Below are 21,694 nucleotides of genomic sequence, written 5' to 3' on the forward strand. Positions count from 1 at the left end.
TGTTTTACTGAAAGCATGCAAAAGTAGTTGTTTATAAATTTCCTTAAAGGACAAGCAAAGACAAATTCACTGCCCTTCATCTGAATTCAGTCCCCAGGCTGGTGCTTCTCTTCAGAAGAAAAAAAATGCATTGGCCCAGGTTACTTTAAATGTAGCACCTTGCAGCTGTCATACCTGTTATTACCAGGCATGCCTGGTAGACTTGGACTTGTATAGTTTATCTTGGTGTTACTGCTTTATTCTGAGGCTATTGACAGCCTGCTTCCACCCTGTGTTCTGTATGCACTAACAGTTATAGCAACAGCCTGTCAGGGCATACACACTGCATATTTTGGTGTATAAATGCATACTTTCATCTTTGCACACAAAACCGCCATGTGCCCTGACAGGTGTACTTGTAGGACCAAACAATCAAATTAGTCTGATTTCGCCTATTCATGATGGGCATATCGGGGAAAGATTTGTCGCCAAAATAAAGCAAGGTCTGTTCTTGGTATTGATCCCAGGTTCTACCTGGCATTATTCATGTGTCGCCAAAATGCTTCTGTAACTAACTTTCTTACTCAGTTTCTTTTTGTTTTTAAAAATGCTCTGCAACAGGCAGATTTTATTCCCCACTAACAATGTGTGAGGTGTCTAAGGTTGCAGTTTCTTATTCCACATATTCAGGAATAGCGGATCATATGCATTCCACTCTCTACTCTTTTACCTAGATGGAGGAAAGCACATCCGCTGTTCTGCACTCCCCCACCTATAGCTCCATTGACAGGCATGGTGTCTCCTTGGCTTCTTGTAATAGAATTACTACACTTCTTTGTAGATGTTAAAAAAAAAAAACAAAAAAAACAAGGAAAGATGGAATCCAACTGTTAAAATGGAAATACAGTGTGACATTTAATTTTTTTGCCACTAGTAGGAGACATTGCACAGTATTTGTGTGGATAAAGTAATTAACAGAGTTTTTACTTTGTTTAGTTGTTTCCTGATAAAGGAGTGGAGAGAGGTGATAAGGTATGTAAATAGAGTTACTATGGAATATCTTCTTCTTCCACCTCTTTGGGTACATGGTCACACAGGGCTGTTTCCAGCACTTAAAGTGATTCATTTTTAGTAATGGAAAAATGTTTCATAATATCACCTGAAACAGCCTCCCACAGACTTGCATTACAGTCTCCTGATAAGTGCTCATACGAAGGCTTGTCTGGCAATAGCTGCCCAAAATTGTGCCTGACTAGCACTGGCAAGAACACATGTCGTGATTGCAATTTAAATCCATGGGGGATGTTTTGAGTTCTTTAACAATGTGTGGCTACTTAAAAGTGCCTAAAGCAGCCCTTTGAGTCATTAACCTTACATTCATGTGCTCTTTCCAAAATATGGTTAATTGGTGAAGGATCATTCAGCAGCGAAAGGAGCCTTTTTTATTTGAGCCTCTCTTATTTCATACAGCTTTGCTTTCAGATTTTTCACTCCTTGATTAACTTACTTCAGCAAAGAGGGAAGAGAGATTACTAAATGCCATTGCTGTCCTTTCTTCTAAGTTCCAACTTCTTTTTCATTTCTTTGTACTCTGATATTTTGAGTAAGTATTGTTCCCTACTTAACAGGGGGATCTGGAGTTTCCAGAAGACACTCGTCTGATTGAGCTAGATGACTCACAGAAGAGCGAGCACACTGTGTTTATAATGCCACCTGAGCCTCTGCCGGAAGATGGACCTGACCCTCACCCAAGATATAGGTGAGCCATTAGATCACATTGGGGTTGTTCTTTGGAGGCCTGCTGCATCCTCAGCCTGATGCTGTCCTTACTTGATGGTATTTTCCAGCCACTTAGATTGGCTGAGCTCTGATTAGATGCCAGTTAGGAATTCCTTGCTTTTGACATTGCATGGGCCAATATGCTGTGTTTTGCAGGCAGATTCAGCCCTTGTATGGTCTGCTGCTTCAAGATCACCATTCCTTTGTGTCATTAAAGTATGCCTACGAAATGTTGGTCAACCTTGGGGGATGCTCTAGTTTTTTTCCTCAGGGGTTACTCCTTGTAGTCACTTGTAAGAGTTGTCTTGCTTCTTTTGTTTTTAAAAAGAAAAAGAATAATGTGAAAATATTATTTGAAGGAATAAATATATTTATGTAAATTTTAATAAAATATATATGTTTTCTCACAACTAGCTACAAAAACTTTCCAAGACTAGACTACGCTCTTTTTGACCGAATACGTGATCAATATCTTACTTTCAATGGGAATACTAAGAGTAGCAGAGCAGCAAGCAGCCCCACATTTATTGCAAAAAGGACAAAACAGGTTTAGTATATTTCTAGATTTAGGTAACTGTTAACTGTTGTGTATTATATTCTTGCTTTGTAATACAAAATGTATGGCTAACAGTTGCTTGGTGTTATTACTTAAAGGACAAGGAAAGGTTAATATAAATTAAAAGTAAGTCTAAAGGCATTCTTTTTAAGTACTTACTGCATATCTAAATTCCCAGATCCCTGCTTGCTTCTCTGAGATATGGTGCTGGCAGCCTACAGCAGTGTGAAGACTACAGTGACATCACTGAAATCTCTCTGTCCTTACTGTAGGCTGCCAGCGGCAGCCTTCCTATTCTCTGAGCATGTGTGTAACTTGATCCTGTCTCCTGTTCTGAGCTACACATGCCCACCAGCCAATCAGAAGCGGATCTGGCAGAGGGGAGGGGGGGAGGGAATGAAACACATGTGCAGTATGAAGCAAGGAGGGAAAGGAAGGAAGAATACCTTTTTAGAAATGGCTGCCTGTTCTAGAAAATGTGAAGTAAGTGTGACTGAGTAAATATTTGATTAGGTGAGCCAAAAGTGTGGTGTTTTTACTAAACAATAGGAGGACTATTGGGCAGTATGCTTTTTAAATTTTGACTTGCATTCTCCTTTAAGCTAAGGAAGCATTCCTCCATTCCTTGTGATAGCACTGGAGGGCAAAGCATCATTTAAGCATATAAATCCAAAACAGTGTGATAGATCCCACATATTATTACAAATCTTTTATGTATGTTATTATTTATGATCTGTTTATATATTGGTCCCCATGTCTAAGCAAACAAGATGAGCATAAGAGTGCATAAAATGGTGCTTTATTTAAATGATGTACATTTAAAGCAATTCCCCTTTATAGCACTGTAGACAAGTGGGGTATATCTGTCATATAGAAAAAAATCTTTCAGCATGGCTCTCTAAGACTTCACCAGTCAAATTATATGGTGCTTTTATATGTTATTTGTCTAATACAATCAGCTGTTTTTGTGTAACATCTTTAATAAGTTATTTAGACTTTTAAAAATAAGAATACTAAAGATTTTTTTTTTTCTTCAGGAAATCAAAACGGCTCACAAGTTAGCTAGAAAATATTTTAGCAACGATCCTGCTTGGGGCAAATGTCTCTTCAGCCAGTGCTTCAGTTTGTGGTTTATTTGCCTGCCTGTTTATGTTAAGGTATCACATTCAAAAGCACGTGCACTTCAGAAGGCTTATGATGTGCTGGTTAAGATGAGGAAAACTGATGTAGATCCATTGGATGAGGTAAGTATTTATGAAATATCAGTACATTTCTAATTATACAAGGTATAAATACAGAGTTCCTCCATTAAATAAATTTGAATATGCAATACTAAAAACTCACTTTTAACAATATATTTTATTGGTGTGTTATATGTATGGGACAAATGTAGTTTGTGTGTAACAAGGTAAATATGGCAATAATTTAAGATGCAGGAAAAGGTGATGTACTGTATTAGCCAGTCAAAATGTTTACAGGTTAACCCTTTTGAAATAAAAAATAACAAGTGGAATAAAGGTGATACTTTTATTGGCTAACTAAGATACCGTATTTTTCGCCATATAAGACGCTCCGGAATATAAGACGCACCCAATTTTAAAGGAGGAAAATCTACAAAAAAAAGATTCTGAACCAAATACAAAACCACCATATCCCCAGCTGACTACTGCCGTCTCACTTGATTGAGTAGCGGCGAGCCGCGATTATCTCTTAAGTAAATACCAGCTCTCAGAGCTGTGAGAGGATATCTGCCCGATTCAGCCCCCCTCCTCCTTCCTCCCGGCCACAGTTAACCCTTGAATGAATAACAGCTCTCAGAGCTGTGACGAAGAGTCTGCCCAAATCAACCCCCCTTCTCCCTCCAGTGTCACAGCGTGTGTGCTCTCCATTCCTACCTGCAGCTATCACGAGCCGATTCTAACTGCCTCACTAGCTGGCGTGCCCCCACCCCCTGTGAACGTACAGATGTACCTCCTCAATGGCATGTCCTGCAGGCAGAAAGTGCTCGCACTCCACGTTGTGCGCACAACAAGCAACACAACAGTTATATGGGAAGTTGTGCTTGCGCGAGTAAATACAGTAAGCGCATTTACAATTTTTCACTTTCCTTCAGTGTATTTGCCGTATAAGACGCACCAACTTTTCCCCCCCAGTTTTGCGGAAGAAAAAGTGCGTCTTATACGGCGAAAAATACGGTAACCATAGCAAGCTTTCAGAACATTTTAGTTCCTTTTTCAAGCTGATTATAGTCAGCTTGAAAAAGGGATCTAGTCAAGTCAAAAACTAAAAAATTAATTATAGGCTCCCATCAATATTATAATATTACAGGTATGGGCCTGTTATCCAAGCATATCCAGAATGCTTGGGACCTAGGGTTTTCTGCATAAGGGGTATACATATTTTAAGGTGGCCGGACACAGGCAGATTTAAGGGACTTATCTGCAACTTATCTGCATGTGTATAGGGCCCTCCGACAGGCCTTCCCCCAATGATATTCTGGCTGAAAATTATCCAGAGGTTAATTGGGCAGGCTTGATTTTCTTGACTGATTGAGGATTGCACATTGATGTGGTCCTTCCTCCGACTTCTTGTATCCATTTCATTGTATCCCCTTAAAGTGTAATTACCACGATATTGGCCACCCAAGGTGGGCATACCATGGGAAAGATTTGCTTTGGTGACCATGCCAAATGAGCAAATCTTGCTATGTATGTTTACATTTACTCTACTTTAAAAATCAGTTAAATATGAAATAAATCCAATTGGATTGTTTTGCTACAAATAAGGATTTGATATCTTAGTTGAGATCAAGTACAAAGTACTGTTTTATTTACAGAGAAAAAGGAAATCATTTTCAAAAATTGTAATTGTTTTCTTAAAATTAACTCTATGGGAGATGGCCTTTCCTTAATAATATAATATATATATATATATATATATATATATATATATATATATATATATATATATATATATATATATATATATATATATATATATATATATTTTTTGATAGTATAATAATAGTAGTACTATAGTATCTATAATATATTTGCATTAAAAAATCTGCTTTGTTTTGGTAAAGGAAAAAAACAAACTGCCCACCTCTAAGAATGAACTTGCTCTTAAAGTAGTTTGCAAAGATTTCTTAGCAGCAGCTGGCTGTCCTCTTTTAGGGCAATGTTACATACAATGGTTTGTCACCCATAGAACATGTAGTTTAGCAGCAGGGTATGTTCATAACTCACTAAGGCTTTTACCTTTGGTAAGTGAGAAATGAACACCTCTGCTGGTTTCATGCAAATCATGCTGTCTGAGGTACAGCTATAAATTGTAAAATTGCATTTGAATGCAAGGAAATTCCACAATATTAGCCGGTAAATACCGAAAGACCTATAGGTTGTTTAATTAAAGAATAAAACCTTTAACCATAGCCTTTTATCTTGTTTTATTTTTATTTATTTATTTATTCATTTTTTGCTAAGGTGTGTTACAGAGTGGTAATGCAACTGTGTGGCATTTGGGAGAACCCTGCTCTGGCAGTGAGAGTATTATTTGAGATGAAAAACGCTGGGATACAGCCAAATGCAATTACCTATGGTTACTATAATAAGGTATGGTTATAAGACATAAAATAATATACAGGATAAGCTGTATGTGTATGTATATATATATATATATATAATGTAATATTTATTTATTTTTTTATACTTATCACATGATATTTTCCCTAGCATTCTTAAAATTTGCACAGTTCTCATTATCACTAGAATATATAATGTAAATATAAAAACATATTATTAATATATGATGTTGCTTCAGATTTTATAAATGCAAGAAATCATTATGTAAATAGGACAGGTTATCATATGATAATATGGAAAATATACCCTTTTTATAAATATTGTTGTTGTGCTTTCCATAGATAATATCTAAAAAGAAAATGTTTTACATCTTTTACACACAACTTTTCTTCAGTTTGCATTTTTACATGTGGGTTGTCATTTTTAAACATTGTCTTCACACAACAACAACAGAAAAGCAGCATAGTCCTATATTTTGTAGGGTGCAGCTGTCTTTGCTTTAAATGGAGAATGCCTTTGCTGAATAAAGTAATGTGGCCACTTGAACTTTTAATAAAAGTATTCAAAGAACAAGGTTTTGGTCTTATACTTTTCTTGTTCTATATTTGCTATTTATATATCACTAACACAGTTACACAGTGCCTTAGGCCATGGGCTTGTGTTTCTTCTGCAGCTTGAGAGAAGGGGATTCGATCCCTTCCAAATCTCCGTTTATCGGCACTGAAAAGTACAGATTCGGTTTGAGTGCAGGTACAAGGAGAGGAGTAGAGATCGGCCTAAAAAATGCGAAAGCAGACATTTTTGAGCCAACACTCCGTGTACCTGCACTAAAGCAGAGGCTGTACTTTCCAATGCCGATACACAGGAATGCAGAAAGGAGTTTGTCTGCTTCTCTCAGGCTGCAAAATAACGCAGGCTGAAAGAAGCAGAGAAAATGCTCTGTGTGCCCATGGTCTTATAGTCCCTTCCCCAGCTCTTCCAGCACTGCAAGGCACTAGTGCTACCAAATGGTTAGGGCACTGATAGAATGTCCCAGTTTGTCTGGCTGCCAAGCCTGATCTTACTGACACAGTAAGAGAAAGAGGTGTTGGTGTCTGACATAGATAAGAAAGAAGGGCATGGGGGGGGGGGGGGGGGGGGGGGGCTTCAAGCTGATGGCAAACCTTAGGTTAGTACCAACAAGCTGTGGTAAAGTGAAAGGAATGTGTCAGTATCACCTTGATATTTTACTTACGGTAGGTCTTCAATCCCTCTTCTAAATGAGAATTAGTTTAAAAAAACATGATTGTTTTCTGTGGGTCAGGTTGTGTTGGTCAGCCCATGGCCAAGCAGTAATCGCAGTGGAAACTTCCTATGGACAAAAGTGCGCAATGTGGTGTTTGGTTTGGCTCAGTTCCGAAGGGCAACGAAGAAGCCACAGACATCTTCCGAGTCCTCTTCGGCATCAGGTAAAGTGATCATTAGTGAAGAAACCCCAAATATTGCATGATGCCTCCATCTGCATTTCACAATATGGTTCTTAGAATTAAAAATGTCCCTTTGCTTAAAAGGCTTGTGTTTGATTGTTTGGTGGGCAATTTTTAACTCACTCACTGATTCACAAACTGTCACTAGTTCCCTTTAATGTCTGGTACATGTTCCTTTGTCATCAGAGACCCCCCTGGATGATAATATATGTGCATTTTCATTAATTTTGCAGTAAGTACCTGCCCCTTAATATATGTTACCACCTGCCTTTCATGTACAATACTTTGAAGTCATGTTGCTCTCCTTTGTAGCTAGCCTACCCACTTACAAGACTTGATTTGATTTTTTTTTTTGCTGCTTTAACTATTTAATGCATATGATAACCTTTCTTATCTCTCTAGCGCTTCCAAGTGCTGCACATGCAAATGATGGCAATGCTGTGAGCCGACAAAAAGTGGATAATTATAACGATTCTAACTCTGGGGAGCACACCCTTTTCGTGCGCGATCTAATCAGAACTGATTCCACTGATAACCATTCTAGCACAGGTATTTGTGATGGGCTGCTAACCTATAATCTAATTTCTCACTTCACATGCTTTTTCGTGTCTGCTCCTAACATGAAAATTTGGCTTAAGGTACATAAGATACATGTACCAATTGCGATCTTTCCCTCCATTGACGTTCAGGGCTGAATCATCAGATATGGTGTGGAGGTAGAAACAATAGAGATTCTACCTCCACCTGACGATTCAGCCCTAGACACAGATTTTGCTTGGGCGCCTTCAACGGAAGATGACAGATAATATAGTTAAGAAATAGTTACAGTAAATTTACCAACAAAATGGTACAGAAATCCACCACGTAATGGTAAAAGGCATTGCCAAAGCATCTGCCCCAGGACATTTCAAGTCAACTTCATATATCCCTGTCCCAACTCTAACCTGTTCCAGACTTTAACAAACGATCTGACGTAGCTGGCAACACACTAAGGGGGAGATTCACTAAGACACGAATGCTCGGAGCGTTCATACGAAACGCTCTGAGCGTATTCTTGCAGTTTTTTTCGCGCTCACACGAAAAATTCAGAAAGGCTCTGCCACTGTTTACAACAATGGTCAGCACAAAAATTTTGTGACTTTCGGATCGCCAATATGATATTATCATGAGTAATACGATTTTTTCGTAAGCATTTTCGGGATATTTGCGATCTTGAGAAATTTTCATTTCCAATCCGAATTTTTCCCATTTGTGATTCGTATTCGTGGATTAGTAAATCTGCCCCTAAGAGATCCACTTGTTTGGCAAGGTCGCCAAAGAAGGATCCTTGAGGTGGGTGATATTGGGCTGATCTGATTTTATGGCCATCTGGCGAAATGATTATTTAAGTGTCAGGAATGTGGGCCATCAGAGTAAGGACAACATCAACGAGCCAATGTTGTCCTTTCCCTGATGGGATTTTTAAACCAGACTGATCAATATGTGACCAATTTTTTGAAATGCCCCACAAGCTACTGACTTAAGGGGCTGAATCAGCAGCTTAAATCTGCTTGTTTATGGCCACCTTTAGTCCCAGGTTTATCTGTTCTATATCTAATGTTAACAGTCTTTTTTGTGTCATGTGCACACACTTTATGCTTGGAAAGCATCCTTCACACTATCACTTACCTTTCTTGTGTGGGGTTTTTTGTTTTTCTTCGCAAAGTGCTTTCTTTCATTCTTTCAATAGGTGTTTTATAGACACATTTGAAGCATTATGTACCAGCTTACTCACTGCTGAATAGATGTTGCGAGATTTAGAAATTATACAGAATAAAACTGAGCACATTTTTTTTTCAGAGAGTCCATCTAAAAATGGCTCCAAAGACAAGGTCGAGACAGATGATGCTCAGAGTGGTTCTGATCAGAAAAACAAAGCAGAAACAGACGCTAAAGCAAAGCAGAAACACACACCAGACTGTGATGAGCCTTCACTTTCCTCTATGGATCCAACAGGTGAAAATGTTTAACTTGTATTTTCAGTGCACAGCTGAGTATAGAATTTAGATAGAATAGCCTGTGCACAAGTGTAATGGCAGTGAATTTTTCTGCTTAAAAGTATGGGGTAATAGAAAGCTCAAAGCCTAGTTACACAGCTGTAGGGGTCAGGTCTAGACTGAGGTCCAAAATAGGCCCTGGCATTTCAAGTACACAAAGGCTCAAACAGCCAAAGACCAAATTGCCTTCAGTTAAAGAAGCAGGTACAAATTGTATTCAGAAAAGCTGTGTGCACTCTACATACAGAATCATGGATTTGGCCAAATTCAAAGAAATTGGTTGGTGCATCCCTACTTCATACATTACTTTTATTGTGTATATGCTAAAAAGGAAATAGCAGTGTATTTGAAAAGAATATGATAAAAGCAATAACGGCTTGCTATACTGGACTTATTACAAGTGAAGCTTACAATTCCAGCTGCCCATACTGTGCAGCAGTGATCCCCAACTAAGGGCTCGCAAGTAACATGTTGCTCACAACCCTTTTAATGTGGCCTCAAAGCAGATGCTCATTTTTAATGAGTCAAACAAAGCCTGCTAAACTGCCTAACAAAGCCTACTGTAATTATCCAGTCCACATTGACCTACCAAATAACCAGTCACAGCTATTATTGGTCATCCCCTAGGAAGTTTTTTTCTTGCTTGCATGCTCCCCAACCTTTGCACTAGGGTAAAAAAAGGTTGGGGACCCCTGCTTTGGAGGATCTGCTTGTCTGTCAAGGATGCAACACAAACACATATTTCACTGATCTGGACACCCATGTGGTGGGTCAGATGAGTCGCTTAAATCATTTGGCCACCAGGCAAGTGATCAGATGACATGGAGGGCCTGTACAGATTCATGGGTCACATCTGAAATCTGCTGCTGTCCTCGCCAAATGGGATTTTTCAGCCTACCAGATCAATATCTGTGAACTCCAATCATATATTTATTATCTGAAGAAAACCTTGTTTTGACTCTTATCACAGATAAGGGGAGGTTTACTTTGAATAAACATTTCACATCACAGATAGCAGTAGGTTAAGGGACAACATGACTGGATATGGCTTGGGGTGAACTGGTGAATTCTTTGAATTAAGAAATATCTCAGGTTTTTGTTACGGTTTGTGTTTTATTTTACAAGTTAAAGGTTTTATCATTGATAGTGTGTGTAAATTCCAATTGGATTATGCTTCACAGTTAAGCCCAGGCAGCAACCTCAGCAACCAAAAACCAGGCTGGCCATTCTAGCAAACAAGTAACTGTATTAATCCCAAAATGGACAGCCGGTTAATATAATTTAATGCATTTTTCCTATTTTGTTTATTGTGTTGTTTTGTCTTTAGAGTGTCTTGTGGAGCATGTGATTAAGAAAGACTTTGTTATTGTATTTTTAGTATCTAGTGAAGGACATCCAGAAAAATTACATTCAACCTCTGAGGTTCCAAATCCTCCTGAATCACCTCCTTGTGCAAGTAGCATTGTTAAAGTACCTTCTGGAATTTTTGACAGCACAGGAAGGAAAAGCAGTACCGGTGAGCCATCTTTTTGTCATCTACTTGTATGTTCAAATCAAGTATTTTTTCATCCATATACAAACTTTTGACAATTAACTGGTTGCAGGAGGTGGAACTGGACCATTATCCCCGGTTTCAGATGTTGGGGAAGACCATGTGTTTTCCAGCGAAGGTCAAAACAAGAAGTCCAGTGAGAGAGCTCAAAAGAGGCAGAAAATGTTTGCTGAGCGAAGCTGTAGTTTCAGCGCAGAGAGCCGAGCTGGTATGCTACTAAAGAAAGGCAGTCTTGACCTAACCACTAATGAAATTGCCATAAAGATGGGAGCGGATGCAAAAATACTTACTGCAGCTCTTTCAAAGACACCACCACCCCAGCATGCTAAGAATGAATTCTGCTTTGAAAGTATAGGTGAACAGTCTGTCTGTCAGACATCTGATAGCACAGCTTGTGAACAAGATGAAAAACCTGACACAGAGACTGAGGAGCTAACAGCCTCACGACTGCAGGGGCCATCTGATCAGTTAGATACGGTGAAAGAGGAAAGCACAGTGGATGCTGGGGACTCTGTTATAGGCACAGTGAAAGACAGCGTTGCTCTCAGGGATACTCCTAAACTTATAAGTGAACTTAATAAAAGGCATAGTTTTTATGGCCTCACTAAATCCGTAGAAAGAGAAGGGGTAGAAAAGGGTCTTGACCCTCTATCTTTAATGGCTTCACAGACAGTGGAGAAAGAGCCATCACCATCTGAGGAAAAGCACATTTCCCCTGTTGTGGCACGTAATCTGGCCGATGAGATTGAAAGTTACATGAACCTGAAAAGTCCTCTTGGCTCCAAGTCTTCAAGTATGGAGCTAGGAGGACAGGAGTGCAATGCAAGGGAATCTGGGAACCACAGCCAAGCTGGCCTGGAGCGGCGCTCTAGCTTACCCGTAGACTCTTTTCCTCCATCAGAAGTGCAGAGTGAAAACCAGAAGAACTCAGCTGTATCCAGATCCAAGACTTTTACTAGCAGTCCAAAGCATCACCTACGCAACCAAAAGGAACGATCAGTTTCACTCACTGCCCTTGTCCGCAGCTCCCCACATGGCTCTTTGGGTTCGATGGTTAACTCCTTTCCTGGGCTAAAATTTGACAACCTTCTGACAGGACCTAAAATGGATGTGCTGAAATCAGGCATGAAGCAGGCAGCCACTGTAGCAAGTAAAGTTTGGGGGGCTGTTGCATCCGCTTATAGCTACTCTGATGATGAGGCAAGTATCATACTTTTTATGCAGTGAATTTGTGTTGATCAATATCCTGCAGCAATTTCAAAAGAATGTTAAATATCTTATTTTGAAGGTTTAAAATTAACTTTTGTTTGTGTATTTCATGTTATCACTGAGTTCATTAAATAAATGTAATATCTGTAATGCTCTAAATAGTTTACATAGTAACTAGCCTGATACAAACAGTAGTTGTATTTAATGTATTTTATTAGAGCTTAATTTTACAAACTATATACCCCGGGTTTGTATTTTATATTAACCTTGATTTGTGGGTTTTTTTTTTAATAAATCAAAAATATAAAACAAAATATTTTTAATGACACGTTAACCAATGTCATTATTCTTATAAGAGCTACAAATTCTTAATCAGTATAGAAAAGAATTTTGTGGCCAAATCCTGACACACAGGAAACCCAATTAAATGAATGATTAATATATGATGACACTTAAGTGATATTGCTTCTTAATTTGTTAGGAGGAAAGTCAAAGTCAGAGAGGTCAGTCTAACTTTCCTGTAAGACCTCAAGAGTCTGGTGTTGGTGACAATCTTTCCTTCAAGATGCCTTCAAATGGACTTTCTGGCAATGAGCTGACACAGAGCAATACCAGCTTAGGCAGCAGCAGCAGTGGAGACACAAGCAAGCACAGCTACTTAAGTAGGTCTCATTATTGGGCAATTTAGATTTTTCTTCTTTTCTCTTTGGCATAGGAATACTGCAAAATATTCCACAGCCAACAGCTAAATGCAATGTAAGATAAGCTCTAAAACCCATCTGCTCATGTATCCTTCTCTTATTTATTTACTGCATATAGTTTGAGATATATTAGCACTAAACTATTTCTGGAGTCAAGTCGTAGAAGTGCTAAAACCTTTTATTAGTTAAATATTAGAGATTAGCAGGATGTAATTTACTGAGCTGATGTGGATATTCAGGAAATAAATTAAAGGGATGGTTCACCTTTACTTTAACTTTTAGTATATTATAGAATGTCCTGTTTCAACTTTACTATTGGTCTGATATTTATTTTTTTTTATAGTTTTTGAATTATATGCCTTCCACTTCAAATGGGAGTCATTGACCCAGATAGTCAAAAATTATTTCTTTTTGAGATTACAGTTTTATTGTGATTGTTACTTTCTTTATGTATCTTTCTATTCAGTCCCTCTTTTAATTTAAACCACTGTCTGGTAGCTAAGGTAAACACCCTAGCAACCAATAGCTCTGAAATTCCAAACTGGCAAGCCGCTGAGCAAAAAGCTAAATAAAAAAAAACACAAAAAATTAAGATATGTTGAAATGTGTCTAAGAATATCACTGCCTAGATTATATTATTAGTTAATTTAAAGGTGAACAACTTCTTTAAGCGTTTGTATCTTAGCTTAGCTATATGGAAATATATAAATAGCTTACCTTTTGTTTGATTATAGATGAATCTGTACAGGGGAAAGCATCAAAGGTTCTAGAGTCTGAAAAATCAGAGCAAGGATCCTCTCACAGCACCAGCTTGTCAAGCATATTTCAGAACTGGGCAATGGAGGTGAGTAAATCTTTAAAGTGATGCTGACATGAAAAAATTACTTTTCAGAATATTCATCTACATAAAAAGTTACCTATAGGTCACCTATATCTAGTATAAATAAATCTAAAGCAACTGGACTTGTTAATTAATCATTGAAGACGTTTCACTACTCATCCAAGCAGCTTCTTCAGTTCAACTGACTGGTATGGGAAGTCCTCAGCATATATACTCTTCCACTAATCCAATCACAATGGCACTTTGTAACTCTTCAGAGAGGTGACATCTGAAACTCACAGAGGTGTGAATGCTGCGGAGTTACTTTGAAAGGATTACCAAAGTATCATGCAACTCTTCAAAACAGGTGTTACTTGTTAGAGTTGCATGAATGGTCACGTATAGGTCACGTTTATCGTTTTTTGCTGATAGTGCTGCTTTTTTAAGTAATTGTTACATAAATATCCAGTAGCAAAATTAAACTTAAATAATTAAGTTTCTCTAAAATAAAGCTTATTAAAGAAAAACTATACCTCCAAACAATGTAGGTCTCTATAAAAATAAATTGCATAAACAACCTCACATATAAAACCCTGCTTTATCTAAATAAACCATTTTCATAACAATATACGTTTAAGAAGTACAGGTATGGCACCCCCTTATCCGGAAACCTGTTATCCAGAAAGTTCTGAATTACGGAAAGTCTATCTCCCATAGACTCCATTATAAGCAAATAATTTTAATTTTAAAAAATGGTTTTCTTTTTTTCTGTAATAATAAAACAGAACCTTTTACTTGATCCCAAATAAGATAAAATGAATCCTTATTGGATGCAAAACAATCCTATTGGGTTTATTCAATATTTAAATAATTTTTAGCAGACTTAAATTATGGAGATCCAAATTACAGAAAGATCCCTTATCCAGAAAACCCCAGGTCCCGAGCATTCTGGATTACAGGTCCCAAACCTGTATGTGCTATTAGGTACTCCTAAATAGAAAATTGTCACTTGAAAAATTAAGGACTGCCCCCTGGGATCATAGGATTCACAGTGCACACAAACAAGCCAAGGCACACATACATGCTAGGTCCCATCAGCCAATTAATGGACAGAGTTTTGCCTTTTGTTTCCACACTTCTTCCTGTTTCTGTTAGAGCTGCATTATTTCTGGTCATGTGATCTCTGAGGGAGCACACAGCCCATCACTAAATGGTGGATCAAGGGAAAAGGATGTACAAGGGCAATATTTACTGATATATATATTCCAGTTTGGTGAGATTCTTTAATACGTCACTTAACATAATATAAACTATCTGATGGTTAAGTGTTCATTCAGGGGGTATAGTTTTCCTTTAAATATAAATTACAACCACAAAAGTACAAAAACGCAAACAATGCCAGTTAATATAAAAACAAATAGAAAAAACACCCAGGGCTTCTTCAAAAGTGACATAATCAGTAAGTGACCGGTCATAAAATGGCACTCTATTCATAAAAGCAGAATAAAATTGGGTTACAGCCTGTGTCAGTCACTGCAAATGAAGGTCTGGGCCATGGGCACCTGGACCCATACTCCAACTAGTGCATTTTTGTCTTTGTCTTTTTGAACTGGATTATTTTGTAGTAATAATATGTAAATTACTAGTTTGTTCCTTTCTTAGAGGGGTAAATCACTTATCTTATATACTATATATATATTTTCCTTTCATGGTCAAAGTGTATAATTGCAAGAACCATTGCATTAAAGCACACTCAGTGAACACAAAACTTTTTTTATGTATGTAATATAAGCAAAATAATACACACAAGGTAAGCTAATATCAGCCCCAAATTTACACAGCCTTGGCTCCAAGTCGTCATGTTTCCTGTAATATTTCTATGAATTCCAAATACCATGAAGTCTATATAAATACCAGAACTGCTGTAATCCACCTGCTTAAGACAGATGTATCCATTGTTGCAATTCGCTGTCTTTTACATTGCTCGCACAGTCCATTGTTAACACATTCCGTATATCTTAGTTTTCCAGTTCCAAATAAGTATGCAGAGGACTGGGTCTCCTTTCAAATCCCAAGGCAACATATTATGGGATACTTTAAGGCAGCGGTTCTCAACCTGTGGGTCGCGACTCTTTGAGGGTTGAATGACCCTTTCACAGGGGTCGCCTAAGACCATCGTAAAACACATATTTCTGATGGCCGTAGGAATAATTTTATGGTTGGGGGTCACCACAACATGAGAAACTGTATTAAAGGGTTGCGGCATTAGGAAGGTTGAGTACATTTAAGGCACTCTCCAATATTTACTGTGAATGGTCCTGGAAGCAAATTTGGCCAATTGCTGCTGATCATTTCCTATAATATTGTAAAACGAAAGGAAAAGGTATAACCAAAGAAATTCACATTTCAGGTTGAATATCGGTACCACAAGTCCTGCATATAATGGGAAGCAGTGACTGTAGTTGATCATCAATATTTTACCATAGGAAAATAACAATGATCTTACTAGCCTAGTGTGCCACTGGCCTAAGGCTTTTAGCACATTAGGCTGACATACCAGTGGAGAAATGCCTGTTACAACTGAGACTGTCTGCCATTGAAGTGAAAGATGGATTTGGCCAAATAAAAGCACAAATTTAGAATTTTTGGGCCAAGATCTGCCAGTCTTCATCACAAGTTTATGTCTGTGGCAGGCAGCCCAGTGACAGTGTCAAATATTTGATTAATGCTAGAGCTGCATTAGACTCAATCAGGCACCAATATAACAAGTATTTTGTTTTTGGCATTAAGTATCTCTAAATGTGGTGATTTCTAAATTATGTTTATTTATTTGTCTAGGAGAGTATTTAAATGTAAATAATATTATGTTACTGTTGGCCCTAGACCTTTTAAGTCATGCTTGCATCTTTGATTTGCAGGTCTTGATGTCTAGTTGCTCTCAGTGCCGAGGTTGTGATGCACTTGTGTATGATGAAGAGATAATGGCTGGATGGACTTTTGATGACTCAAACTTAAATACTACTTGTCCCTTTTGTAAAAGACCCTTTTTACCACTTCTTAATATTGAGTTTAAAGACCTTCGTGGTACTGCAAGGTTTGTATGTTAGTTTTTTCTGCAAAATGAGTTTGCTAAATTACATGTGCAAATGTAAGGGCTAGAACATAGCATGGGGTAAACAAACTATATTCCTGCATGCTTTACTTATCATGAAGATAATTAATTGGCAGTCAAACAGAATAAAAAGCAGAATTAAGCAGAAAATTAGCTGGTTTCTGAGCTGTCAGGAAATGCAAATCTAAATTAAAAACTAATTAGCTTTGTAATAATATACTCTCATTCCCACAGGTGGTGCACTCTTAATTAAAAGGACATAAATGCCCAGGTGTTGCCCATAGGTAACTAACAACAGCCCAGAGAATTGTTAGAGAAGATTCTAAAGTACTTGGAGCTTCTTTGGAGGCATACATTTTCTATGCTAAAGTGCTGTGGTCATCCCATGATAGTTAAATGAGAACTAAAGCCTAACTAAAGACGTAGGGCAGAAATGTTGCACATTATGTTTTGGGCTTCTGTACCAGCCCAAGGCAAACTCAACCCTTTAGCAGAGAAGATATGTGCCTCTGAAGATGCCCCAGTAGCTCCCAATCTTCTTTTCTGCTGAATTGCTGCACATGCTCTGTGCTGCTGTCAGTTACTGAGCTTAGGGACTGACTCAAAATATACTGTATATATAGAATATAAATGTCACAATATAAGGCTGATTAGTAAGTAATTTAGTTACAGCTGGCAGATACCAGTGCAAGATGTAATAATCAGCCCTGTAGCATCAGCTTCTATGACAGGAAGTCCTCAATTTTTGCTTGATAACTTGTGACAACCCCTAAGCTTAGCTTGGCAACAGCTGCCCAGAGCACACTGAGTATGTGAGAGTCACAGACACTTTTAACAAAATCCAAGATGGTGAGCTTCTGTGACATGTTTGAAGGACTGGATCATTACTACTATAGAAATGCTGAAACTTTAGGCTGGTGCGGTTCGTTTTCTGTATAATATGGCATTTTTAGTCATATTCATTTTTAGGGTTTAGTTCTGCTTTAAGAAGCTCAAAACATAATACTGTATGTAGCATAATTCTTTGTAAAGCTTTATTTCACCTTTAAGGGGGACCTATCCCTGCCCCCAAACTCAGGCCCCCTCCATTGACCACCTCTCCCTGTAACACCTGTCTGAAGTGTCCCTATGTATGTGCCTTATATAAAAATTCTGAGTTGCACACCAGGGTTAAATTAACAGGTGCCATCTTTCACTGCTTCCAAACTTCTTCTGTAATTGCTGCTAGCAGGAACATGTATAGTTGAATCTGTGTCCCGGATTGACTTAAGATGTGTGTGCTACTGCAGGTTCCATTGTCTCATAGCAGAGGATCCAAAGCAGTCAAAACAGTAAAACTTATCTCCAACAAATGTCAGGCTCATCTGTTTAATCGCTAGGAAGAGCTGTATTTCAAATGCATTAAGTTTGACTGTGTACTTGTTAGGGCTAAAAAACACACCTAGATAAAACACCATATGTGACATGTTCCTCACACTGTGGTATCACTTTAAATCTAATGCTAGCGCTGTGTAACTTGCTAACTTCTATAAATAAATGATAATATTTAATATCCATATAGCACTGTTTTAGTAAGCACATTCTTTTGTTTCAGCTTTTTTCTTAAGCCAAGTAACTCAGGAGACAGTCTTCATGGCAGTAACCTTCGGGTAATGGCAGATTCGTCAGAGCGTAAACTGCAATCAGAATCTACAGCCAGTGACCTGATCAGCTTTGGGGAATCTTCCACTACTCCCCAAACCACAGCAGAGGAAAGTAATACAGACACTCAGCAGAGGTAACTGATAACATACACCTAACTAACTAACTAGAAAACTTAAAAAACAAAACACTTTTTCATTTAATAATTTGCATAAACTTGTTTAACAAGTGGCTCTGTCATCAGAAAAAGTTTTTTGTTTTTTTTATTTACACTTGCTTGATATTTTTAATTTCCACCACAAAAGTAGAGCGTTAATAAATCAGCCCCTATCACTCTGGATTACAAAGGGTTAAAGCAGGACTTAGTAAGGACAGAAAGAACAAAGATCTATTATCATTTCATGCTTTAACCCTTTCACTGCCAGCTGTTTTGAACAAAGTGGAACTTCTACTGCCAGACAGTTTTTGAACATTTTGCACTGTTTAACTTTTGGGGCCTTTCCTTGGGGGGACTTTTAGTTTACCCAGGAAAACTTAGCTTTCAAAATATGGTGGAATTTTTCTGTAATTCCAATTATGTAACAAGATATAGGCTTCTAAATGTCTAAAAAATGAAAAAAAATAATATTTTCTATAATATAAACACATACACCGGAAACAAAAATGATTTTATGCATGAAAATACAACCGATTTGGAATGTCCCAAGTCTCCTGAACGTGCCAATACCAATTATATATAGTTTTATGGAGATTTTTCACTTGCATCGGTCAAAAACTCCCAGCAGTACACTACCAAATTTCCAAAGCACTGCTTCACAAAGCTGCATACTTTAGATTTCAAGGTCCAAAAATTCCACTAACAGAAGGTTTATCCCAGAAAATTATACATTTTTAGAAAGAACAGATTCTATGGAATCCAGAATAGGTACAACTGTCTGTCTACTCCAAACTACCAAGTCGCAATGCTTTCCTAAAGTTATTGGCTTTTATCCAACTTTGTGAAATTTCTTAAAAATCGCTTCAAAGCTTCCTGTTTATAGTATCTTATCTCCTACAGGTCATAAAGTAACCAAATAAAACACCCTAAATATGAATGCCAGGGGTCCATTGAACAGTTTGATGCCCAATATGTATAGGTTTACCTAAGTATGTGGCATATAGGGGCCCCAATATGAACATACCCCCATATGATCCATCATTTCTGTCATTTCAGCTTCTGCAAAATCAACACATTTACATCATTTTGTGTGGGATAAAGTTGGTAAAAAGTACGCTCACCCCAGAAAATCATATATTTTTGGAAATCTAAAATAGGTACCCATGTCTTTCTACTCCAAAGTACCAAGCCGCAAAGGTTTTCCAAAAATAACCTCAAACCTCCAATATGCATCATCTTATTTTCTATAGGTCATTATGTACCAAGATAAAACACCCAAAATATGAACCCCAGAGGTCTACTGAGCAGTTTGATGCCCAGCGTACATAGGTTTATCAAAGCACATGGCACTTAGAGACCCCAAAATATACCTTGTGCACACTAATTTCATGGCTTACCTTTACCTAATTCATAAACACATGGCAGTTTTATGTGGGATAGAAACTGCAGAAATGTAGGGTAACCCTTGAAAACCATATATTTTTGGAAAGTACACGTTCAGACAAATCCAACATGGGTAAAGAGTCCTTTCTACACCAAAGTACCAATCTGCAAAGTTTTCCTAATGTTAGTGGTTTTTATGACATTTCAGAAAATTGCCTAAAAATGTTGCAATTTGCCGCATTTATCTCACACAATTTCTTGCCTACAAAGGCAAATCACCCCAAATAGGAACATCAGAGGCCTACTGAACAGTTTGATGCCCTATATGCATAGATTTACCAAACTATGCGGAGTACAGGGGCACCCAAATAAAAATAGTGCATATAAATTTTCACATATGACGCTCCGGCAATTTTTGCACCCGGTATGTGCATTATGTGCCATAAGACCCCCTAACAGTATGGAGACCCTAGAAAACCATACATTTTCCGAAAGTACACATTCTGACAAAACAAAAATGGGTAAATACATCTTTCTACTGCAAACTACCAAGCTACAAAGCTATCCTAAACAGAATGGTTTTTGTGACATTTCTGAAAATTGGCACAAAGCTTGCATTTTGCCCCATTATGTACCACCACATTTCATAATGTACCAACATAACACTCTAAATATGAATGCCAGGGGTCTGCTGAACAGTCTGATGCCCAATATGCCTAGATTTACCAAACTACATGGGGTACAGAGGAAGCCAAATGGAAATAAAGCAGACAAAATGTCCATGTGCAAGACAAGTAACAAAGAACAATATGAAAATCCAAAAAAATAAAAAATAAAATCAATGGGTTTTTTTCCTAGTGATATCTGCAGTCAGAATCACAGTTTGAGTATTCTGGCTTGGGCAAATTAGTTTTACAGACAAAGTCAACCGAACAACAACTATGAATAACTGAAAATGCAATAAAATGGCTAAAAATGCAATAAAATGACTAAAAATGCAATAAAATGACTAAAAATGCACCAAAATCACAGAAAATGTAATAAAAACACCAAAATAATACACAAAAGGTATTGCGCAGTGCGCTTAGCGAATACGCTATCCGCAATGGCAATAAAACATTTTTTTCAGGCAAGAATAAAAACGATGCAATAAAAAAAAAAAATTACAAAATTACGTAAGTGTGTAAGTGTGTGTGTACGCATGGCAAAATGTGTTTTGTGTGTGTGTGTGCAAGTAAGTGTGAGTGCTGTGAAGGTGTGAAACCCTCCCAAAAATGTATGTGTGTGTGTGTAAGTATAAGTGTGTATTAGTGTAATATGTGTGTGTTTGTGACACCTACCCCATGTCAAGATGCTGGAGATCGCTGGTGGGAGACATCAGACCCAGGGACTGCAGCAGCTGCGTTGAAGAATCCTCAGTGGGCGGCACAGGAAGTGAGGGGAGCAGAGGGGGGGAGCGCAGGAAGAAGGAAGAGAGCTGGCGTTTCCTATGGGGCCCCTGGGCGATCGCGCCCCAGGGGCCACCAGTTACCCCCCTCTGCTCGTTCTCTAGGGGGTTCTTTATCCTGTGATTGTTCTCTGCGCTCGGATTAAGCGCCGAGCACAGAAAACGAGCGCAGGATAAAGAAAACGTAGCTCCTACGTGCGTGTCGCCTAACGCCTTTTTATGCCAGCATGTAGGAGCTACGTGCTCAGCGTTTAAAGGGTTAAAATTGAGTG

At 38.0% G+C, this 21,694-nt stretch overlaps 1 protein-coding gene across 3 annotated transcripts in view; it reads left to right on the forward strand.

Annotated features, from left to right (window-relative positions):
- Window positions 1-21,694, forward strand: part of dennd4c (DENN domain containing 4C) — a 74,513-nt gene that overhangs the window by 46,056 nt on the left and 6,763 nt on the right. For all 3 annotated transcript variants that reach the window (XM_004910862.4, XM_002935667.5, XM_004910863.4), the window contains exons 14-27: window positions 976-1,011; window positions 1,608-1,738; window positions 2,173-2,305; window positions 3,352-3,558; window positions 5,800-5,928; window positions 7,202-7,346; window positions 7,767-7,913; window positions 9,204-9,359; window positions 10,779-10,916; window positions 11,005-12,152; window positions 12,643-12,823; window positions 13,597-13,706; window positions 16,601-16,776; window positions 18,389-18,571. In XM_004910862.4, coding sequence (XP_004910919.1) covers window positions 976-1,011; window positions 1,608-1,738; window positions 2,173-2,305; window positions 3,352-3,558; window positions 5,800-5,928; window positions 7,202-7,346; window positions 7,767-7,913; window positions 9,204-9,359; window positions 10,779-10,916; window positions 11,005-12,152; window positions 12,643-12,823; window positions 13,597-13,706; window positions 16,601-16,776; window positions 18,389-18,571 — 3,020 coding nt within the window. The remainder of the gene's footprint in view (window positions 1-975; window positions 1,012-1,607; window positions 1,739-2,172; window positions 2,306-3,351; window positions 3,559-5,799; window positions 5,929-7,201; window positions 7,347-7,766; window positions 7,914-9,203; window positions 9,360-10,778; window positions 10,917-11,004; window positions 12,153-12,642; window positions 12,824-13,596; window positions 13,707-16,600; window positions 16,777-18,388; window positions 18,572-21,694) is intronic.

Source organism: Xenopus tropicalis, chromosome 1 (genome assembly GCF_000004195.4).
Source record: "Xenopus tropicalis strain Nigerian chromosome 1, UCB_Xtro_10.0, whole genome shotgun sequence".
NCBI lineage: Eukaryota > Metazoa > Chordata > Amphibia > Anura > Pipidae > Xenopus > Xenopus tropicalis.